This window comes from Ictalurus furcatus, chromosome 15 (genome assembly GCF_023375685.1).
Source record: "Ictalurus furcatus strain D&B chromosome 15, Billie_1.0, whole genome shotgun sequence".
Classification (NCBI taxonomy): Eukaryota; Metazoa; Chordata; class Actinopteri; order Siluriformes; family Ictaluridae; genus Ictalurus; species Ictalurus furcatus.
The window spans coordinates 4,335,120-4,358,096 of record NC_071269.1 but is presented as its reverse complement, the minus strand read 5'-3'; the positions used below and the strand labels follow the sequence as shown (position 1 = coordinate 4,358,096).

Sequence of the window (22,977 nt, the reverse complement as noted above, 5' to 3'; positions counted from 1 at the left end):
TGTCAGTAGGGCAGCGATCTCTCCGGCACATGCAGAGCGCACATGCACGAGGCAGCTTTTCACCCCGCGCTCGAATAAGCACATCTAATACCCCAGCTCAAATGAAAGTGCGCGGTGTCACACTAAAGCAGGGCGAGAAAACGGAGTTAGAGGGGCACGCAAGTCCAAAGGAACCACACGCATTCTCAATAGGGTCCCTTAGTGGCACTACCCAAGTCACCTGAGCGGGACGGATGTGGGTGTGAGAGGTGTGAGATGTGTTATCGCTAGGGTGGGGTGCTCAAGTTTTGACAGTCCGTCCCTGTACACAGTCGTGGCAAGATTTACTCTGAATTCTTCACTATAGGATACAACACGGCGCGCGTGCCAGACCCGAGACGTTATTACACCGGCAAAGATCTAGACAGTGAGAAGGAACTGCAGAAAGCTCGGCGCACCTGACAGAGCTCGGGCTTTATTTTGCACACTTATCTCCTGTTTTGTATGCACTACTGTTTATTCTTCCTTCTGTGCATTCGTATTTATGACTTTTTCACCGGTTTCGACCCGCGCACTTATTCGACACCTCTTTCGCCTAATTCGACATATGCACATATTGAGGATCTGAGCCTGAAATAAAGGCAATAATCGACAAAAAGATCGAACAAGACATATATCAAGGATGGATAGCAACCCTGGTGAGTAATAATAATAATAATAATAATAATAATAATAATAATAATAATTTTTATTATCATAGGCTATAATTACCATTTACATAGACTAATGAATTTCATGCAAATTTATGTCAAAAGATATTGCTTTAAACATACAGCCTATATTATTTATTCAGTTGTCATGTTTTTTGCTGCATTCTTGTGTCGATCCAGGCTTGTCGTAAGTTAGGTTCTTGGTGTCTACCTGTCCATTGGCTTGCAATATTATAAAATTTAGCTGAGTTATATGCACAACTGTGTGCCTTTTTTTATGTGGAAGTTACATTGCTGTGTGCAGTGCTGCTTTATTGCCTATAAGGGCGCAACGAGCAAGTGCAAGGTGCATTATTAACTTTCAGTTTACGTACACAAGCGACGATGAATGATTGCCAACACTCAGCAGGGCTGACACGAACAGCAGCATGAAACACTGTAAGATCTATGAGTGCTGCACGCGCGCGCACTTGCAACTTCCTGTTCTGAGCATGAAAACAAACTCACGTGGAGCAGTCCACGCGCCTCCGCTCCAGAAGCCCAAGTGTTTTGGTTCAGCGGGCGAGCTGCCTAAAATGAGACTCTGTAGCCATGCAACTATCACTGGGGCGTGATATAAACAGAAAAAAAATGCTATTTGTGTCAGGGCCATCTAGCCTACAGCAGCTCAATCAGATATACACAGATGTGTGTGTTTGGTGTGTGTTTGGGCATGTTTTTAGGTTAGGGTTAGATTTGGTGTAGACATAGCATTAAAAGTACTTGCGTTAATAAGAATGTCAGTGTAAGGTACTCACAAGGATAGTAAGACGTGTGTGTGTGTGTGTGTGTGTGTGTGTGTGTGTGTGTGCGCAACACCTCTTACTGAATTCCACAATTAACAGATTCAAAACCTATTCTTCAGTTTGTCAGCAAAAGTATTTAATAACAATTAGACTAATAATATAAAAGAACTCTTTTATATTATTACTTGAATGTCTACTATAAGAACTTGGCTAGTTAAGCTTATTTGCACAGGGCTTTCCTCTGGAAGGTTATCCAGGGGCCACCAAGCCCTGCTGGATCTGCTTACCTAGTGCACTGGTCTATTGACTGAAGGATGTTTTATTGGTTCAAAAGGTTATGGTCACGTTCTTGGACCCGTGATAGAAACTTTATGTGTCCTTTTGAACTCCTTGGGTTTTAGGAAATCCAGGTTTGGCCATGTGAAACAAATAGTTGACAATGAAATGAAAACATGCCACACCTCACTTTATGGCCAGCAAAATATAATTACTGGTATGGTATGACACGTGAGTTTGAACAGGATTGTTATTGTTATTGATGGACTAAAACAGACTGACAAATACTGACATAAGCCACAAGTGATCTACTGTTCCACTGCGGAGCTAGGCAGAGGAGTGATATGAAACAGTGCCAAGATGATGATTATAGCAACCAGTTGGTATTTGGTTTCATTTGCAGTGCGGGTGAAATGTTGTACACTTTGGGGGAACACTTGGCACATAGACTTGACTATGACACATAAACTCTCTCAGACTTAGCCTGATGGTACCAAACTGGACTTTTCATTGTAACTGCAGGTGGTCTCATCAAGGGTACCTTTTCAACTGGAAATGTGAATATAGTATACCTTTAACACATTACTCTAAAAATTACACCACATGTATTGTCCCAGGTACCTTACTAGAATCATACTAAAGGTACAAAAAGGTGTAGGCCTACTTCACGGTACCACTGAAACGAAAAGGGAAAATCCAGTTCATTAGCCTACATTTATATCTCAGAGTGAAGGGTTCTTTGTATCTTTGCATAATGAAGTATCCCTAGCTTACTAAAAGGGTTCTAGTTTGAAACCCTTTCTGGTAAAGTTCCACTATTGTGGGCTTCTACATAGAAAGTTTAAGGGTTTCTGCAGAGGGACAACCGCATAACCTTTAAGGGTTCCAGATTTAGATTGATGCCTCTTATCTTCTGTTATGACTGTCTAGCTCTGTTTGTCTCATTCAGACTTTGATCGTTTTCCATTCCTGTAGAGAGAACTGCAGTCCTGGATATTGCTGCACTACCCTTCTCTCAACCCGAGCCCAAAATTGTGCTGTAAACAATATACGAAATAAAAGGTCATATGAGGCAATGTATAGATCTGAGTGTTGAATTTCGCTGGGTTGCGGCGCTAAATGCAGAATCAGAGGAGAGAACTCCCTCCCATCCCTCCCCCTTTAATTTCACGTTTTTAAAAAAAATAAATAAAAGAAAATAACAAAACAGGCAAGGCTCCGCCCACGTGCGCGATATCCTCTCCTCGTTCCCTCGCGCGCCTCCGTTCGCCTTCACGTGGATGCGCTCTCTCGGCCGCGTGCGGCGCGTGATTCCCGAACCCCCTCCCACCCTCACCCCCACCCTCCCTCTCTCACTGTTGTGCTGCTCTTGACTCTGCTGTATATTTCGGTGCCCGCTCCAGAGAGACGGAAAGAGGGAGGTTGGTCAGTGGGTCAGAGATTTCACCGAGGAAATGTAGCGCGTCGTCACGTTTTCCGCCGCATGCAATATCTTTTTTTTCCCACTTTAAAGAGGCTGTTTATAATTTACAGGATTATAAACCCCGTGAACAGTGTCCTAGTATCGTTTGATCCACAAACAGAACAAGAACATCTTGATAAGAATGTGATCTGAAAAAGCATAGTATTGGGCGTTTATTGCTTCTCTGTTATTGCTTACCTTTAAAGCTGCTATAAATAGATACCTTAAAGCTGCTATAAATAAATCATTCCTTCAAAAAAAAAAAAGCCTTGTTTTTTTCCCCTCTCATGACGTGAATCTCTTGACATTAAGACAAAACAACACAGCTTGTCATGTTACCCAGAAAATCACAAACGACTCTGTCCTAAAAACTTCCCCACGTCAGAAATGTCCTTTACAAAGCACTGACACTGGAGACTCCTTACAGACATTGTAGTTCTGTGTAGTCTCATGTGTTGTTTTATGTAGCACCATGGTCCTGGTGGAACGTTGTTTCGTTTCACTGTGTACTGTACCAACTGTATATGGTTGAAATGACAATAAAGCCAGTTGACTTGACACAAATGTACAATAAACGTCTCCTTACATAAAAGCTTCAAACGTGTAAGTTTTTCTTTGTTAAATAACAAAGAAAAACTTTCTTTGTTTTTGCATCCATTGATTATTAGCCTTAGGTTTTATAGATTGTTCCCTATACAAGTTTCTGTGAATTAGTTGTTACTATAGAAACAATAATATATTAGAACAAGCCCATGAATATAAACCTGTGAAACCTTGATGTACTACTGTCACAGCTGCTGTTATAAAAAAATGAATCAACACATTCTGGCCAATCAGATATGAGCATTCAACTGTGACATAAGACTTTTAGATAGTGTATCACTTGATTCAAATAGTCCACTGTGACTTTGACCTACTTTGAGAAGTGGTCCCTTTTATTAACAAACACCGAATGGAGCAGCATGCCGTGTATCTCTACTCCCTCTTAAGTGTTTTATGTTCTACTGAGCCTTCAGGTGTGAGGTATGAGACTCTATAAAGCGCAATAATACAGTAACAGTATGACTCGTATGCCCCTACACTTTTAGACACCGAAACATGAAGATGATATTGAGATCACGCTGGACGGCAACAGTGCAAGCCAGGGGATTTTAACATTTTGCATAGATGGTAAAGGGAGGGAAAGAGCAGGGTGAGAAGGGGAAATGATTGTGCCTGTATAGAGAGCACACGCTCCTGTGTCTGACTTTACTCCCAGGCAGATTAAAGTTTGCACGCGTAGTCTAAGCTCATGATGAGCTGTTAGGGTCCTGCTGATTCCTTAATTAACATGAGTATTTCCACTGACCCTCTTCCTTTTATCCTGCAGAGACCATGCCTAAGAACTGTCTTTTACACTCGATAATCCAGAGAGGTCATTGTACCTATTAAAATGATGATATGAGAAATGATATCCTTTTAGCCTCAAGTGTGGACCCTTCAAGTGCATTCCTTCACTAGAAGCTGGCTCTTCATCTATTACTCCATATTTCCATGAAATACTCTGTGGGCACATGTTGTCTAGAAGTGAGTGTATGTTGTATGGGTGGGGCTGCTGAGCTAATCTCAGGTAATGACCTGAGTCACACACATGGAAGGTCAGGCATGGCAGTGTGTCAACACTAAATCCCACACATACATGCTTACTGTGGGATTATAAAAACACCCGTGTTAATCAATTAACATGCAGCATGAGGTAGCAGCAGCAGCTCTGTGGAGGGGCCGAGCCAGGGGAAGCATCTGTTTATATTTTCCTCACTCGCAGAGCAGAGGTTATTTGCACTGTGCAGCTTGTAGCCTCAAACCTTTTCCTGTTGTTTACTTGGGAGGCTGCGATGGCAGAGTTCAAGGAACAGGCTACTGTAAAATGACTGTTAAGGCTATGGGGTTGAGTAGACTATAGCAGACATTTTTTATTTAGTTTTTTGTTTGGATGAGGATATGTGCACTTGTAGTATTGCATATCCATGGGCCTTCTCATAAAAAGCTTGTAAATAATAAATATAGGCCTGCAGATGTGCATATTATGAAATATTTTGAGCCCGAGGAAGCAAACTGTGGTCCTGGAAGTGCAAAAGTAACTAATGTAAAAACATTTTTTAAAATAAATCAATAAAAAAAATTAAGTACAAAATAATGTAACACTAGGATTATAATCAGGAGATGTTATGTGATAGTTTGGTGAAAAGTAAGTTGAGATGAATTCCATGGTGCCCATTAGGAGCTGATTAGTCATGATTAGTCATGATTAGTCATGATCTAGGAGGCTCACACCTAGTATTCCTGGGAAAGACTCTGGATGCACCATGACCATGACCAGGGTAAAGTGGTTACTGAAGATGCATGAATAATAATAATAATAATAATAATAATAATAATAATAAGCAGACTATGCAAAGTATATGAGATTATAGACCATCATAAATTGCAACATATAAGGTTATAGCAGCATCCATGGTTTATAGATGTGTACATAATCAAGCAGTTTCCCTACACTAACACACCTAATTAGCTCGTTCGAGTTAAGAAGGTTTGTTAGAGCATAAACCTGAGCAAATTCTGGTTTTGGCACCTCTGATGCATTCTGTTGTAATGTAAACACAACCTTTGCAAACTATAGTGCTTTAAAAGCAACATGTCACTTCTCTCTTATTTGGGTCACAAGAAAGAGTAATAGCTACTAACAGTCATTTCTTATTATAAGATTCAGACTCGGTGGATCAAAGGTCCAACCAAAGCCGCAGAGCACATTCTCACCAAACGTGACCCTCCCTCCCCGCCTGTGATCCATTTCGCGCAGTGGTAGCATTGCAAGACGTCCTTGAGCGCGCGCCACCGACATGAAATCACGGAACCGATTTGTGACGTTGCGCACGAGACCGCGGATTTCGCAGCTCCATGTGAGGAGTCGGTCAGGTGCTGCTCGCGGCTGGCTCCGTGCCACAGGAGCGAGAGGAGCCGCTATTGGTGTGGAGTCAAGAGGCGTGAGAGCGCGCGGCCACGTGACACCAACACGAAGTCAGCTCATCCGAGTCGCATGACCGGAGATGCGGGAGGATGCGGTGCAGAAGAGCACGGGGGGGAGAAAGGGGGAGGATGAACCACAGGAGCTAATGCTGTGCTAAATTAGGCCACTAGATCCGCAAGTAAAAGATTAAAAAGCTTGTTATTAAAAATCTGAAAATACACTCTTAGAAAAAGAATCCCTTTAAGGTCGGTTCTTCAATGGGTATTTGAATAAGGATTCCTAAAATGGTTCTGCTTGTAGCCCTCTCTTCCTGTGGGAAACTCTCGGGTGTAAATTTCTGCAATTAAAATTTAAAGATTCCCCCAGTAGGACAACTGAAAAATCCTCAAGGGTTCTAGATTTAATCTGGATTTATTTATTTATTTATTTATTTTTGCTTCAAGGATATGAATCAAGTGCTCAGCCACAGATATATATATAGCTATACCTATATACTGTACTTGTATTGTTAACTTCTAATTTATAATCAAATTTATATCGGTCCAAAATGTATTAGCTTATTCATCCACACATCTGTACTTTCCGATAACAGCATTTTCAAGCTCTACAGCAGTGGTCACAAACTCTCTTCCTTGAGATCTATCTTCCTGCAGGTTTCATCTCCAACCAAAACCTAACACACCTGTTTTAGTTGATCAAGATCTTCTTAAGGCAAAGATTAAATGGGCAGGTGTGCACGATTATGGTTGGAGCTAAAGTCTTCAGGAAGGTAGATCTCCAGGAACAGGGTTGGTGACCACTGGTCTACAACATGAGTTCGCAGATGTTTGCAGCCATCAACCCAGTTAGTATACAATACAGTTAGTATTAACTGTAAAATACTAAATAGCGCTAAATGTTTACTCCTGGTTTGAGTGTTAGGTTTCACCTGTGAAGACTACATTTGTTGTTAAAAAGGATAAGCCAACATGAAGACCAGAGAGCTGTCTATGGGAGAAATGCCAGCCATTTTGAAGCTGAGAAAAGAGGGAAACTCTATCAGAGCCATTGAACAAGCATTGGGCATAGCCAAATAACAATTTGGAATGTCCTGAAAAATAAAGAAATCACTGGTGTATTAACAACAATACATGGAACTGGTCAGCCAAGGAAAACAAAAGCAGTTGATGACAGAAACATTGTGAGAGCTGTGAAGAAAAGCCCTAAAACAACACTTAGTGACATCACCAACAACTTCCACAGGGCAGGGGTGAAGGTATCACAATCCACCATTCAAATAAGACTTCAAGTGTAGAAATATAAAGGCCATACCACAAGATGCAATCCACTCATCAGCAGTAAGAATCAGAAGGCCAGATTTGAATTTGCAAAGAAATACAGACATTAAATACAAACGTTCTGGAACCAAGATTAACCTCTATTAAAGTGATGGAAAGCCCAAAGTGTGGTGAAAGAAAGGATCTGCTCATGATCCAAAACATACAAGCTCATCTGTGAAACATGGTGGAGGTAGCGTCATGGCTTGGGCTTGCATAACTGCTTCTGGAACATTCTCACTAATCTTTATTGATGATGTAACTCATGATGGTAGCAACAGAATAAATTCAGATGTCTTCAGAAACAATCTGTCTTCCAGTTTAAAGAGCAATGCATCCAATCTAATCGGGAGGAACTTCATCATGCAGCAAGACAATAACCCAAAGCACTGCCAATACAACAAAGGACTTCATCAGCAGGGAAAAGGTAGAAGGTTTTAGACGGGACAAGTCAGTCACCAGACCTTAACCCAGTTGAGCATGCATTTCACCTCCTGAAGAGGAGACTGAAGGGAGAAACCCCCCAAAACAAACAACAACTGAAAGACAACTGTTCCTATACTTTTGCTCACCTAAAAACTGAATGGTCTGCCACCAAAGGTGCCATGTTTTAAGTTTTTAACACATCTAGATGTAAATATCAGGAAAATAATCTGAAATTCTGATCTACCGCCTCATCTAAAAAAAATTTTTTTAATCTCAAACCCAAATGTCTTCAATGTATTGCAAAAACAATAGAATTGGCCTTACTGTTCCAATACTTTCAGATAGGACTGTATAATAGTTTTGATGATGGTGGGTGGTGTAACAAAAGAAAAAAATTGTGGGGCCCCCTGTCTATGCTTCATGGGCCATGAGACCATGAGAACCCTGGGTCTACAGTATATCTCATAATATTGTTGTGAAAATTTAATTTGTTTTTAAAATAGGAATATGGCTATGTAAATCTACAGAAAAAAAATAATCCAATAAAGTTCCCTAAAATATAATCTCTTAAAAATAAAATCTCTACTAAAATCACTTGGTTAGTGAATGCATGTGTCGGTGATGCTGTTTTAACACTTGCATTTATTCTATCTGAGCCTGCTTTTATTATTTATTAATAAGCACAATATATTGCTTATTAATCATTAATGCAATATTGGCCCTTGTAGTAACCTACTTATTTTGTAGAGGAATGCAGTGCCGAGTCCTAACTGAGCTTCACAAGTTTTATTGTGTGCTCTGAGCATCCAGACCAACCTCAGGCATTGCAGATGAGTGTTACTATTTATGATCGAATGAATTACAGCATATTTAACATATTGCACCATGTGACACCAAGACCTCAGTACTGTTTTAATATATTATGTGGCACATTATTATCAACATTATACATATAAAAATATATTTGCAATATAGTATTTAATTCATTTTATCATGCCCCTTCACCAATCTGAGATTACACAACATTGCATCACTTTACTCTGAATTTAATGACTACGAACAAAAATCTTCCCCGACTTGCTGGCCAGTTGGTTTCTTTATTGCTGTGTAGCCTGTTCTGTGTAACAGCTGAAAATGAATGACATGAATTATATTAATGCGCTTACTCTAATATGTTATCCTTTCTATACTAATAGCTACTTTCTGTAGTAACAGCTACAGGAACTTGTCTGGCAGATACACCACTAATCAGATACGCCATAATCTAAGACTATTAATACATTATTGAAAATGTAGAAGGAAAAAATGATTAATATGGTGACGTTTTCTGTTAGGAGATAACATTTATGGAAGTCAACATTTTGTAATATTCAGTAGGTTTTCCGCTTCAAGACAGAGGAATTTGCGCTGTCTGGTTTAACATGGCTGATAACTATAAACAGATATTAAAATGTAATCATTGGCAAGTTGCTGTGGTATAAGAATAAATACATATAAATGAATAAAATACTTATAGAAAAATAATCAACACTGAGCTGAAAACAACATCATACTACACTGTAGTTTATTATTTTTCCTATGATAACATGCCCAATCGTGTTTTTTCCCATACATAATAACATGCATAAAGCAATTTGGGCTTATAAGTATGTCACAACCAGTCATTGCAGTACTTTTTGCGTTGTGTAGGTGAGCTTGTCGTTTATAATATGAGTCCCTAGTGTATCACATTCCTACATCTCATCTCATCAGCATATTTAATGTCCCAGTTTTGAACACAACTGGGTGAAACTGGGTGAGTAAGATGTACTGTACTTTACTTTGCACAAAAGACGGTCTAGGAGTTATATTATGAAAAGTAAATTTATAAAAGTCTGTGGTGAACTGGTACAAGACACACATGTGTTTGATGTTTACATCTAATTGTTTAATTTTTTTCAGGAAGTGTTATCCTGTATGCTGGCTCCAGTGGCAGTGCCAGCCCAAGCCCAGGAAGCCCGTCCAGTGGGTACCAGACCCAGTCGCCCTCCACACACTCACAGCCTTCATCCCCAGAGGAGGTCACCTTCACAGAGATTGGCGCTCTGAAACAACATGGCAGCAGTGGGACCCCCTCCTCTCCCAAACTGGTTTTTCAGTTCCCAGAGATCTACAGCAGCTCAACAGCATCTTCCAACCAGAATACTTACTCCCATCCCATTGCAGGAAAGAGGCCATGTGGCTTTACTGGCACCTTCACCAGTAAGCACCAGATCTCACTGTCCTTAAAGATAAGATGCTTAGTCATAACACTGAGAAACCAATTCTTGTTTCTTTTCCTCCTAATCTCTTTCCCTCTGTCCCATTCTCTCAGAAGCAGGAGGTATGGTCCTACTCTGTAAAGTGTGTGGTGACATCGCATCAGGCTTCCATTATGGAGTTCATGCATGTGAGGGCTGCAAGGTAAAACCCATAAACATTTCGATATAGAGGGTAATGAAGTTCCTCCTGGTGGAACCCCAAGCCTCACTGTCTCCTGGTTTTCATTCCTGCCAGGGTTTCTTTCGCCGCAGCATTCAGCAGAACATTAACTACAAGATGTGCATGAAGAACGAGAACTGCTTGATCATGCGCATGAACCGCAACCGTTGCCAGCACTGCCGCTTCAAGAAGTGTTTGGCCGTGGGCATGTCCCGTGATGGTGAGTGTCATCGTTACCTGTGTCCTGCCACCTCGGCATCGCATTTGCGTCGCAAACACAGCTCCACGACAGGCTTGCAAAGGCAGAGAAAAACGAAGGCTTCACATTTCTCAACCTATTTAGCTTTTGCACAGTTAGGAAGTTTTTAGGAGAGCACATCTTTTTTGGGTGAAGTGCAGCCTCGCGCTGGTGTTTCTCCTGCCCTTTGCAGTATGTTGTGCATAGCCTCCTCCCTCCCTCTCTCTCTATCTCTCTCTTTCTCTCTGAGCCAGTTTAGGCCTTCTCCTGCACACTCCCTAAGCTCTCCTTCCTCCACCCATTCCACAGACAATGATTTATGAGGGCTGGAGTCATGCAGTCCCTGAAGCTATCCGTCATCTGGAAAACTGCAGCAAGTACAAGAATTATTTTGGGAAACTGGAACACAGGCAACTAGATTACCCCACATGTGCCCTTATGATAGCTCCTGCAATGAATAGCCTGTCGCTGCAACAATTAAGCAAGAGTTGCAAAAAAAATAAAAATAAAGAGGTGGCTCTATTGCCCCCTTGGTGAAACAATGAACCATTCATTTCCTGTTTCTGTAGTTTTCTCACCAGAAAAACACACAAAAAAGAGAACTCAACACATAATAAAATGACTAAGTAGGAAATATTTGTCTGGCCCAGAAATCAAAACAAGACAGCCACACACACTGTGACCTACTTAGTGGGTTTGGTTTTGGCTTCATGTCTTCTCGTCAGTGTTGGTGCTACCAGCTGTGGGACAATATCAGATCTATGTGAACATGTGGGGTGTAAGCACAAGTAGGTTATATGGTTGATGGTATGATGAGGCTCTGGGGGAAAATGTTTGAATAGATACACAGTGGAGTAGGCAAGCATTCCTGTTGACCCTTAGGAGAGTGTGAAGAACCACAACCTAAAAACCCCTTTCTTTTGTTGCACCTATTGCACAAACAGGAAAACCTCATATAACTGCTTCTTCACCACATAAAAGTGGCCGCCCTGATTTCAACTCAGGCCGTTGTGTGATTTTAGCATTATGATAGAAGCAGATGTTCAGTTTGACACGATGGCACGGTTTCACTTCCGCTGTTATCTTACCATTTCAAAAAGGCAAACCTCAATATAGGGCTCATAGAAATAAATCCGTTACAATGTTTTGTCTCAGTGGAACATAACTGAGTGTGGCTCTTACAGTTGTTGTTTTTTTAAAGGAAAAACGATTTACATATATCAGTTCATAAAGTTGTTTAATATTCCATCATGCATAAAGCAAAGAGGTGCTTGATATTCTTGGAAGGTTATCTCAGCAATTTCATCTTGATTTCTTGAATTTAAGTTTAAGATTAGTAGAGCAACTCTCCTTAAGCCTGTATTACACTGTGATTTCAGCAGTCTTTTGAGATTATTACTTTTCACATTGTATATGATCTCAATAATCATGGCTGAATCCTCCATGTCACTTTGTACAATGAAGATCTTCTAACAATAGAAAATGAATTTAATGTGCTTTAATCAAACCATGTGATCCAGACTTGTGCAAAAAATGGGGTTGCATAAACAGAGCCATTAATCAAATTGAGCTTGAGGTAATCGGGATATTTTTTTCTGAGCATTAGCATGTTTTGTTTGCATTTCACCATTGCCACTACTGTATTTGTAGCTGCCATGTGAGTTTCACAGAATCTCATGCTGTCTTCTTATTGGTAGATGAGATTTTAAGATTAAGATTTTAATAAAAAATTTCGGACACTTTGTTGTTGGCTGTCTTTCTAAGCCCGCCAATTTCAAGTCACAACCAAAGAATTTCATGTCCCACATTTGTAATCGTCACGCATTTGTAATTGTACAATATGTGACATTTCTCTGCAAAAGCAAAATCATGCCAGAATTGTACAATGTACATGTAGCTTTGGTGTTTCTTCTCTTAGCCTAGACACCCTCTAAGCGCCTGCTCTGGTGCTGTGTTTTCCTTTCTTCATCACACTCCACTTGTGTACTGTTCTCTTTTACTTTTTCCTCTCCAGAGTTCTCTTTTCTTCTCTCATGCTGCTCTCGTATATCTTGTATCTATCCTTCTATATCTTCTCTCTTTCATCCTTCTCTCAATTTTTTACTCCTCTGTTCCATTCTTTATATTATCCATTATTTATTTATTTCTTTTAAATTTTATTTCTCTCTTCTCTTTCTTTTCTTTATTCTCCCCTTCTCTCATTCTCTCCTCTCTTTCTGCTCTCACTCCCATCCAGACCAATGAACCCTGGCTCTAATGGGTATCAGTCTTTTTAGCCACTCACTATGGCATTGACATCACGTTTTGCCTGCCCTACTGCCCTATTTACTGGTCGAATGAGGGAGTAAGAGGAGAATGAGCAGGGGCAGTATACAGTGATATGGGTCCTATTTTTAGCTTAACTGGCTGATGGATATTTTTAGAATATGAGAGAGGACCAAATAAGAAGTGCTTTTTATATGAGGATCTACTGTTTTGGTCATATCTGGTCAGGTTTTCTCTGAAAAAGAGTGTGTAAACTTTACACCATTCTCAAAGATCCCATTTCCAACCTACCCCTACTTTGTACCTAGTAATCTAGCAATTGTACTCAATCATTTAACACTGAAATCCATGTTTCTTTGTGCCTCTCTTAGCTGTACGCTTCGGCCGCATCCCTAAACGCGAGAAGCAGAGGCTGCTGGATGAAATGCAGAGCTACATGAACAGCCTGAATGAGTCAGCCAGCTTGAACATGGCCTCCTCCCCTCCTTGTGACCCCCCAGCCAGCCCTATGGAGATCCAACCCAAAGAAATTATTGGCTCCATGGCAAAAGCCTATCAGGACATCTTCCCAAGTGCTCCCGAACGTCTGACAAAGAGGGCAGCTGGCATCAACACCGGCAGCAGTGTGCCAACTTCCTTTCAGAGCGCCACCTCTCAGGAAAGCAGCTTCTCCCATGTCAATAGTCCTGCAACATATCACTCTGGTGTACCTGTGGGTTACACAGTATCTGGTCTCTGCCCTGGACAGCAAATGCCCAATGAAAACAAATGCCCAATATCCTCAGTGGATAACGGTCACTATCAAAACCATGCTCCATCCAATCAAATCCCGTGCCAGTCTACAGTTAACACATCTCCGCAGGCCAATTACGGCAATAGCTATGCAGCTGGGGAGATGCAGGCTCAGACCTCATGCCCATGGAAGCTGGTCGCAGGCTCCAAAGTACTGGTGAGAAGTGCCTTTAAATTGTAGTGTTGTGATGAATTTTCTTTACAACTTGGACCAAAGTTTTAAATTCATTTGTCCTAACTTTAAGTGATATATTATTTATTATTAAACTGACTTAAGAATGTGTTTACCTTGCAAATATGGAAATGCTGTGAATTTTCGAAGACTCAATTTATTTTCTCCCCTAATCTGTCTCTCCAGGCCTGCCCTCTGAATGCATGCCCAGTTTCAGCGCCAGGCGTCTCAAGCCAGCAGGTGTGGGAGTCTTTCTCTCAGTGTTTCACCCCTGCAGTGCGGGAGGTGGTGGAGTTTGCCAAGGGCATCCCAGGGTTTCAAGACCTGTGCCAACATGACCAGATCATGTTGCTCAAAGCGGGCACCTTTCAGGTACACATGGCTGATCTTGATGGCCTTGTCTCATTAATTCCAATCTCTCTAGCCATATTTATTCCTGATTTCTGTGTCTGACATCTACTTAATTATGAATAATTATTCTTCATGTGTAATTAGCTTCTGCATGGGTACATTATCAAACTTTTCTCTGTTTTCTTTTTATCAAAGGTGCTGATGGTAAGGTTCTGTTCGCTGTTTAACCCAAAGGACCGGACGGTGACATTTCTAAATGGGCAGGCCTACCCGCTGGCCACACTGCGGACATTGGGTATGGGCTCGCTGCTGGATGCCATGTTTGACTTCTCTGAGAAATTGGCCTCGCTCAGCCTGGAATCTGATGAGATGGCACTTTTCATGGCAGTGGTCCTAGTCTCTGCAGGTAAACTACAGACAAACACTGAATTCTGTGTGAGATACAGATAGGGATATGCATGTTAAAACTTATGTAAATCATTTCTCGTTTAAAGCTTTAGTCTTCATTAATTAGTGGCACCAAAATAGAAACAATACCACAAAATTCCCACTGTTACATGTTAAAGACAACCCTAAAGTGATGTTGGATGTTGCTGTTTTAAATGTCCAGCTGACAGCTATGCAAGATCCATCCATTACCCAATATCTTTTATGTCTATTATTAGAAATATACATTAGATTTATTGAAATGGACACTCAGAACATTGGTATGATTGCAAATAAGAGATGCAACAATTAACTGGGGCCAAAGTACTGAACATGTTCTTATTTAATTAAAAAAAAACATTTTTTCATTGGTTGAGTTTTGACCAAATTTATTCAACCATTTTGATCAAAATAATCAGGAAATACTCAGGATTAAGAACTTCTAACTAATCAATTACTTCGAATCTGATATGAATTCTGATTATGCTGCTCTTTCTATAGATCGAACTGGTGTTTCTGACACAGCAGCTGTGGAGCAGTTACAGGAGAGCCTGATACGGGCGCTGCGAGCCTTGGTTTACCGTCGTCATCCTGATGACAGTGCACTTTTCCCCAAGCTGTTGCTGCGTCTGCCAGACTTGCGCACCCTCAACACCCTGCACTCAGACAAGCTGCTCAACTTCCACATTGACCCATAAAAACTATGACGTGCCATGACTGGTCATTACAAGGATGACTTCTCATTTAGCAGAAGACAATAAGAGTGGATTGTGCTAGGGAACATTTCACCATTTCTGTTATCAACTTGGTCAAATTGTAAGAATTAACAGAAACACTTTTGTGTGATTGGGTGGACATGGACATGGAAAGATGTTTGTCTCAACAGATTAGAGACAAGATCTACTCTTCTTTCCATGTTATATTTCTCCACACCATACCCAAGACTCTCAGCACACTCAAAGCGCCTCAAATACTTTTCCAACAGACATGGATTTCAAGAGGAGGCAGTTTGCTATTCATATCATGACTATCCAGCTATTGTATTGAACAAGGAAGCAAAAAATGTTGGTGTTCTGTTTGGAGCATTTATCATCTGTTTTTCTAGCACAGCCTGCAACCATTACCACATATTAAAAAAAATAAGGAATAAAGTATAGGAACCATTTAAGCATAAACATCAACATAAATGGAATGAATTACCATGTACAGAACATAAATATTACAGCCATGTAATTCATGTCATGTAGGTTTTCCAATTGTTCAACATGTATGTATCATCAGTGTTAGTGTAATATTAAATAGCCCAATATTAATTGTATCAGTAAGCACAAGAACTCTGGTTAGTTATTCACATTGTGAAAGAAATATAGAAATATTATTCTTTCATCCTGGCAAAATGTAACTGAGTTGATAATTTCTGTTCCTATTCTGTCTTGGACATAGTACATATATTGTCTCTCGCTGTACTCCATTGTTTCATTTTTAATCTCAAGAGACAAAACCAGCAGTCACCATAACCCAAGCATGTTTTGTAGTTGCTTATTTTTCTGTTTTGTTGCTGTAAATATTGTACGGCTGCAGGTATGTGTGACTGAGACAAAACAATATACGTCAAAAGGTCTATGTGAGAGATTGGTGGGGGTTTGGGTGCCTTCTTAAGAAAGATTGTGGCTAATGTGTGGTTGTGGAAAAGAACCCTGAGCAGGTGTGCTGAAGAAGTAATGGAAGATAAGATTACACCAGCAGAGACCTCCAATAGCCTTCACTGAGAGGACTTATCAAGACATTTGGACTGGAGTGCACAAGATTTGTATGCTTGAAACAATGGTTATTATAAGAATTTGATGTAATCATTCTAATGTATATTTTGTAAATTATATCCTTCCATAGAAGCAAGATAAATATGAGATTATGTATAGCATGTGGTAGTGTGGTGTTTTTCTACGGCATGGATATTCTATTCACTTTGATGCCTTATTAATGCAGGCACTCTTACAGAGCTGCAGTGTAAAAGAAAATACTTTTTCTATCCCATGAGGGATGAAGAGCATCTCTGGGAATAAGGACATGGTGATGTACAGGAAAGGCATTTTCATTTCAGATGTATATCTCAGGAATAGAAGCTCAGAGAGGAAAGATGGTGATCTCAGAAGGGACTTCACTTTCCATTATTTTTACTCTGCCCCCAAAATATCTCAAAGTATGAAACAAAAGGCCCTCAAAAGGAACTGAAATACAAAGTTTTAAATGAATGTGAGGTATACACTAGAATCTAAACATCTGGACCCATTAAATAAAAAATAAAAAAAACATACATAAAAATTTTTAATAAAATAACAATTACATACATATAAAATACTGTACATATATTCACTGAGTGTATCTTGCAGATACAGAATAGGGGAAAATGTGATCTCAGTGACTTTGACCATGGTGCGGTTGTTTGTGCCAGATGGGCAGTTTGAGTATTTCAGAAACTGCTGATCTCCTGAGATATTCACACAGAATGGTGATCTGATAAAACAGATGAAAAATAAATATCAAAACAGTTAGACGTTTATGCAAAAAGGTACATCAACACTGAATACATTCAAGAACCTAACGATGGATTCATTATGGTGATATAATGTAACAAAGATTGTCAAATCAAAAACATGTAAAGCATTTGTTCTCTGAGAGTCTAAGTTCAGCATAATTTAGTGTTTCCATTGCTCTAAGACACTAGACTAAGCTCATAAATGTCCAGGCCACACAAATCTTTTTTTATATACTTACCATGTAGGTTTTGGCTCTGGGTTAGGATAAAGGAGAAGTGTTGGGGCGGTAACACCTAACTCAAGGACTACTTGCAGGGGGTCTGCCACCAGGAGACATTCCGGGGTAAAGGGGCATAACGTTGTTGAGCGGTGGCACCCGGCTGACGACCCTTTAGCTGACCTATGCCATATGGAACCTGTGGCCCTGAGCATACATTAACAGTGCCAGTGGGGCTTGCTACAGCCTTAGTCACTGGGGAGGCCTATATGGTTTGGTTGCACTAGGCATGTTGGGGTCATCCTATGGGCACTGGTGGAGGTGCAGCAGGCAGTAATGACATAGCAGGTCAACTGTGTAATTAAAATCTTCCTGTGTAATTAAAGATATGGTTCAAATATTATATTGTGTTTGTTCAACATTTACAAAAACTACACAAAACCCATTGGTTAACTTCCTACTTTATACCAATTATAATTTTCCCAAAACCAAATTACCTTAGTATATTTTGGAATCAGTAAAAGTTTTATAACCTGCTTAATACACTTTCGTGTTTCATGCAGCCTATATAAGCATTTTTGGCACTGTCTGCTTTCATGTGCTACTGGCACAAAAACAGTGATACAAAAGTAGTTTAGTAGGCTAGCTCATATGAAACCAGACATAAAAGCTTGATATTCACTGTGAGCCATGATAGCAATCTGCTGTCCTTCCTTTAATCTCCAGCCTTTTTCCATCAGGATGTTTCATTTGCATTGTGTTTTGGTTACATTATGGTCCATCCTAGACTCCTGCACTTCACACTATAGTGAAGTTCTCTACTCTAACATATCTGATACACCTCATTAACTAATTAATAGCCCCTAAAATAGGAATAAGTAGCCCTGCATGCAAAACCAAAACAGCCAAAAACATTAAAACAGCAACTGACCGTAGCTAATTAACATGCATAGTGAAACTCAGATGCTGTTCTGGCCATCTGCGACTGTGGCTTTAAATCTACACTGTGTGAGATTTAGAATAGCTCCCCTATTAGCAATAAGCTGAAAATAACACTTCCTTTTCTCCACTGAACTGTCTCCCACCCTGTGTGCTTGGACCAGTTGTATCGTCTGAGTTTTATAGAAAACGAGGATGCTCTCAGAGGCATTAATATTCTCTGGCCTAAATGTAGAACCAAATTATGCCAGACAGATCAGGGTCACTTGGTTATTGACTCAAAAGATGAAAAGAGAGTGCAGATGCATATTTTAGTTAATAGTTAGTTATCCAATACCAAATACATCTTGTCTCTTACATATACAGAATATATTTTATGTGGGAACTGATGAAAGGATGGCTTACCAGACTTCATTCATTCAGAATGGCTTACCAGATTTTATTCATTTTGTGGCTAACAGGAGGGAACAGACTGCAAACCATTTGGCCATGGGATTTCACATAGATTAAACACAAAACTAAAATGAATCTTAATAAAGAATCTCAATAAAGAATCTAAATGCACATTTTTAATGACTAATAATGTCATAGAAATCATCTAGCTAAAGAATTTATATATGCATAGCCATTCTCCTGTTGTGTGTGTGGTTTTGCTGGGCACCAGGTTATTATTTCATGCATTGCACATGTCAGAACACACGAACACTCTTTAATTCTTAATTCATTTTTTGCTTTATTGAAACAACTCCCAAATTAGTAGTTCAAAATAAAAATAAAAATGTATCATGACAAATCTGATTATCCCAGTAAGCAGAACAACAATAATGCACTTTATGTCCACCTCGATCTTGTCCCTAAACACATGGCCATTGAGGTCTATATACACACACACACACACACACACACACACACACACATATAAGTTTGACATTTTGTATAGGGCCGCAACAGTCACCTGTTCTTTTTCACTTTCTCATTTGTGCTCACTAGGTTACACCTGCAAATACGTGGTGAGCATGCATAAAGGCAAGTAAGGACATGTAAAAAGACGATTCAGCAAACTGTATTATGCTGCCACCGTGTGACCATGTGTTGTGTTGTGTCTACATATACAGATCAAATAAAACTGGTGTCTGTGGTCTGCTATTTTGCTGGCATGAGTTTGGTCCATTTCTTCCCTTGGAGCACAGGTTCCCAACCCTGGTGCTTGAGTATTCCTTGTTCTGCACATTTAAGTGATATCCATGTTCCCAACACACCTGATTCATACCTGAATCCTATGATTAATCAGCTGATTTAACAGCCCTTGAGTTGAAATAGGTGTGTTAGAACAGGGGAAGCACAAACATGTGCAAGACAGGATGTACTCCATGATCAGAGTTGGGAATCTGTGCCTTAGAGGGAAGGATCACTGCAAATCAACACAAAGTTACTCTGTCTGATCACGTTTATGCTATGATGAAACATTTCTATCCTGATGGGAGTGGTCTCACCAACACTGCACCGGTCTCCGGTTTGATGTCGATGGGGGTTTCCTTTGGGTTCTGTGGTTTCTTCCAGTCTCCCAAAACATGAAGGTAGGTGGATTTTCTATTCAAAATTGCCTGTAGGTAGGTAGGTGTGTGTGTGTGTGTGTGTGTGTGTGTGTGTGTGTGTGTGCATGGTGCCCTGTGATGGACTTATGTTCCCTCCAGGGTGTACTCTATTCTCATCTGCAACCATGACCAAGTGCTTACTGATGATGAATGAATAAATGAATGAATATGCCTGTCAATTTAACACCTATAGGAGATTTTGGATCTGTTTGGAACACCTTAATTCTAAGGTAATATTGAGCTAATATGCAAAAATCAAGCAAACCAACTAAACTATAGTGTTATCCGTGTGTGCCAGTTAGGCTTGTAAATATTAGGTTACCTAAACCTTTTTGGAAAAAAAAATACGGTCAAGTTAGCAATCAAAATTGTTTGTGTGATAATATATATATATATATATATATATATATATATATATATATATATATAAATGTCAAATGTAAACAGAATTTGAATGTTTGTGTCTATTAGGCATATCTGTCATTAGTCTCCTTCCGGGGTAGCGTCATTTCTACACGAACACGTCACGCCTGGTGACGTTGCTACCCGGAACCAGGAAGCGTTCGCGGGAACGGTTGTGAAAACGAATGGTGATCCTAATACTCCTAAATAAACCCGTAATACGAGAGTCTGGAAGAAGTATGTTGAGATGAAGGAGCACGTCAAGGCTTTTCAGGTATTGCAAACACTAAATAATAAACTAAATTTATTTTTTTAATTACATCAAGATAACCGTGTCAAGCCAACTTGCTAATTTGCAACGGTAGCTAAACTAGTTCACTAAGCTGAATTGAACTAACCTTAGGCTGAATATTCTGTGATATAATGCACTAAGTGTGGTGTGTGTGTGTGTGTGTGTATGTGTGTATATATATATATATATATATATATATATATATATATATATATATATATATAAGACGTTGTTTCATAATCTTTATATAGAAATAGAGTAATTTGGATCTTGTTCTTTTATTTTGAAGTGGGCTCTGATGTACTGAAGTAAGCTTACAGTTCACGTGTGTGACAGATGCCTACAATGTCACACAATACAATTTCAGTATTACCTTATTCATGACATATTTCACTATGTTTTTCCATTACAATCGATTCTTATCTTGTTCCACCTTACTTTTTATAGCCTCTCCAAAACATAACAATGAAGTGAAAGTGAAAAGAAGAAGAAGAAGAACTGTGAATCTGGAGCTGAAAGCTGACCGAGGTCTGTCATGTTTGTGACTGCATATCTTGCGTTTGTGGCCCTGGTGGTCCTGTGTGTGTGTCTGGAACTCGCAGCGCGGCGCATTGCGTCTCCGCAGTCCACTCAGGCGGCCGTCGCCAACCCGGCTTTCCTCTCCTTTCAGAAGCTTTTCTTAAAAACATACCTGCTGGCTCTGTGGGCTGACTGGCTGCAGGGGCCATACCTTTACAAGCTTTACCAGCATTACAGCTTCCTGGAGTCCCAAATCGCCATTTTATATGTCTGTGGTCTGGCCTCATGTGTGCTGTTTGCCCCTGTGGCTGGCTGGTTGCCGCAGGTTCTGGGTCGAAGGCAGACATGCCTCCTTTTCTGCGTGTCCTACTCCGTGTGCTGTCTCACCAAACTGTCTCAGGACTACTTTGTGCTCATCCTGGGTCGTGTGCTGGGCGGACTCTCCACGTCCCTGCTCAGTGCGGCCTTCGAGGCCTGGTATGTGCACTGCCATGTCAATGTGCATGATTTCCCCAAAGAATGGATCCCTGTGACGTTCAGTAAAGCTGCAGACTGGAATCACGGGCTGGCTGTGGGCGCTGGGCTTGTGGCAAACCTGTTTGCGGAATGGTTGGAGCTGGGACCTGTAGCGCCTTTCCTGCTTGCCATTCCAAGCCTGGCTGCATGTGCTTGGATGGTATTTTCTGACTGGGGAAATGAGGAAAAGATGGAACAAAGAGGCCAAAGAGACAGAAGCAGTGCTCATCTCGGCCCTCAAAGCACCCCTCAGATTCGATTCCGGCGAGCCTGTCTGGAAGGTGTGCGCTTTCTGTTCTCAGAACGTCGCGTAGTCCTCCTGGGTGGTGTGCAGGCCCTTTTCGAGAGCGTTATCTATGTCTTCATATTTCTGTGGACTCCCGTGCTGGAGCCACAGGGCCCACCACTCGGCATTGTCTTCTCCTGCCTAATGGCGGCCAGCATGGCAGGATCATCACTCTTCCGATTGGCAACATCAGCCCGCTACCGGCTCCAGCCGGCCCACCTGCTGGGCTTGGCCACACTGCTCGCCTTCTTCTCCTTCTTTATGCTGACTTTTTCGACGGCACCAGGCCAGCCGAAGCCTAGGGAATCGTTCCTGGCCTTTCTTCTGCTGGAGTTGGCCTGTGGCTTCTACTTTCCTGCTGTGAGCTTCCTTCAGGGTCGTGTGATCCCCGTAGAGCGCAGGGCTGCAGTTTTGGCCTGCTTTCGTCTGCCTCTCAACTTGCTTGCATGTTTGAGCTTGCTGGCGCTACATGGTGAGGTGTCGGGTGCTGGTGCAGGTGAGGCAGGTAGCGGTACCAGGCACATGTTTGCAGGCTGTGCTGGAATGATGCTAGCCGCTTTGCTGGCTGCTGTGAGCCTCTTCACTCTGGGGAGGAATGATGCAGACCTGCGACTTGACGGGACCAAAGGAGAGGGTGAAATTTAATCTGGATGATGATAAGATTTCTAGTAAGTTCCTGAAGTGAACTACTTTGTCAAGACAACTCACTATATAGCTGTCTGAACAAAATCTTTCAAATAAACTACTTTTGTGAAATGACTACTTGTAATGCCAGAAAATATTTGCAAAGTGGTCAGTGGTATAGCAGACCAAAGATGATGTTACTTTTCCATGGTTGCTCGCTTCACTGTTGTTTCATTTTTATATAAGAGTATTTATTGTTTACAATTTTGTAAATGTATATTCTGACTCAGACACAGTCCAGGTTCCTGGATAAAGATTGGTGCAAATTATTGCGTACCTGAGTAAAAATATAAATTCTTGTGTATATGCGTAAGAATATTTAGCT

At 40.7% G+C, this 22,977-nt stretch overlaps 2 protein-coding genes across 2 annotated transcripts; both read left to right on the top strand.

Annotated features, from left to right (window-relative positions):
- Positions 1 to 15,603, top strand: nr1d4a (nuclear receptor subfamily 1, group D, member 4a). Its single transcript, XM_053643763.1, has 8 exons — positions 1 to 677; positions 9,903 to 10,202; positions 10,315 to 10,403; positions 10,497 to 10,641; positions 13,296 to 13,873; positions 14,075 to 14,260; positions 14,435 to 14,645; positions 15,167 to 15,603. The coding sequence occupies exons 1-8, from the start codon at positions 662 to 664 to the stop codon at positions 15,361 to 15,363; spliced, it is 1,722 nt and encodes a 573-aa protein (XP_053499738.1). The 5' UTR covers positions 1 to 661; the 3' UTR covers positions 15,364 to 15,603.
- A 4,876-nt stretch (positions 15,604 to 20,479) lies between these two features.
- mfsd5 (major facilitator superfamily domain containing 5) lies at positions 20,480 to 22,727 on the top strand. Its single transcript, XM_053643759.1, has 2 exons — positions 20,480 to 20,629; positions 21,095 to 22,727. Exon 2 carries the CDS (start codon positions 21,183 to 21,185, stop codon positions 22,611 to 22,613), a length of 1,431 nt encoding a protein of 476 aa, XP_053499734.1. The 5' UTR covers positions 20,480 to 20,629; positions 21,095 to 21,182; the 3' UTR covers positions 22,614 to 22,727.
- Positions 22,728 to 22,977: the final 250 nt, after the last annotated feature.

What these genes read in the sequence shown, in the direction of transcription:
- nr1d4a (XM_053643763.1), top strand. An exon ending in CTTTACTGGCACCTTCACCA is followed by an intron (nt 10,203 to 10,314) that starts GTAAGCACCAGA and finishes CCATTCTCTCAG; the next exon opens with AAGCAGGAGGTATGGTCCTA. An exon ending in ATGCATGTGAGGGCTGCAAG is followed by an intron (nt 10,404 to 10,496) that starts GTAAAACCCATA and finishes CATTCCTGCCAG; the next exon opens with GGTTTCTTTCGCCGCAGCAT.
- mfsd5 (XM_053643759.1), top strand. Translation starts at nt 21,183, where the DNA reads ATGTTTGTGACTGCATATCTTGCGTTTGTGGCCCTGGTGGTCCTGTGT.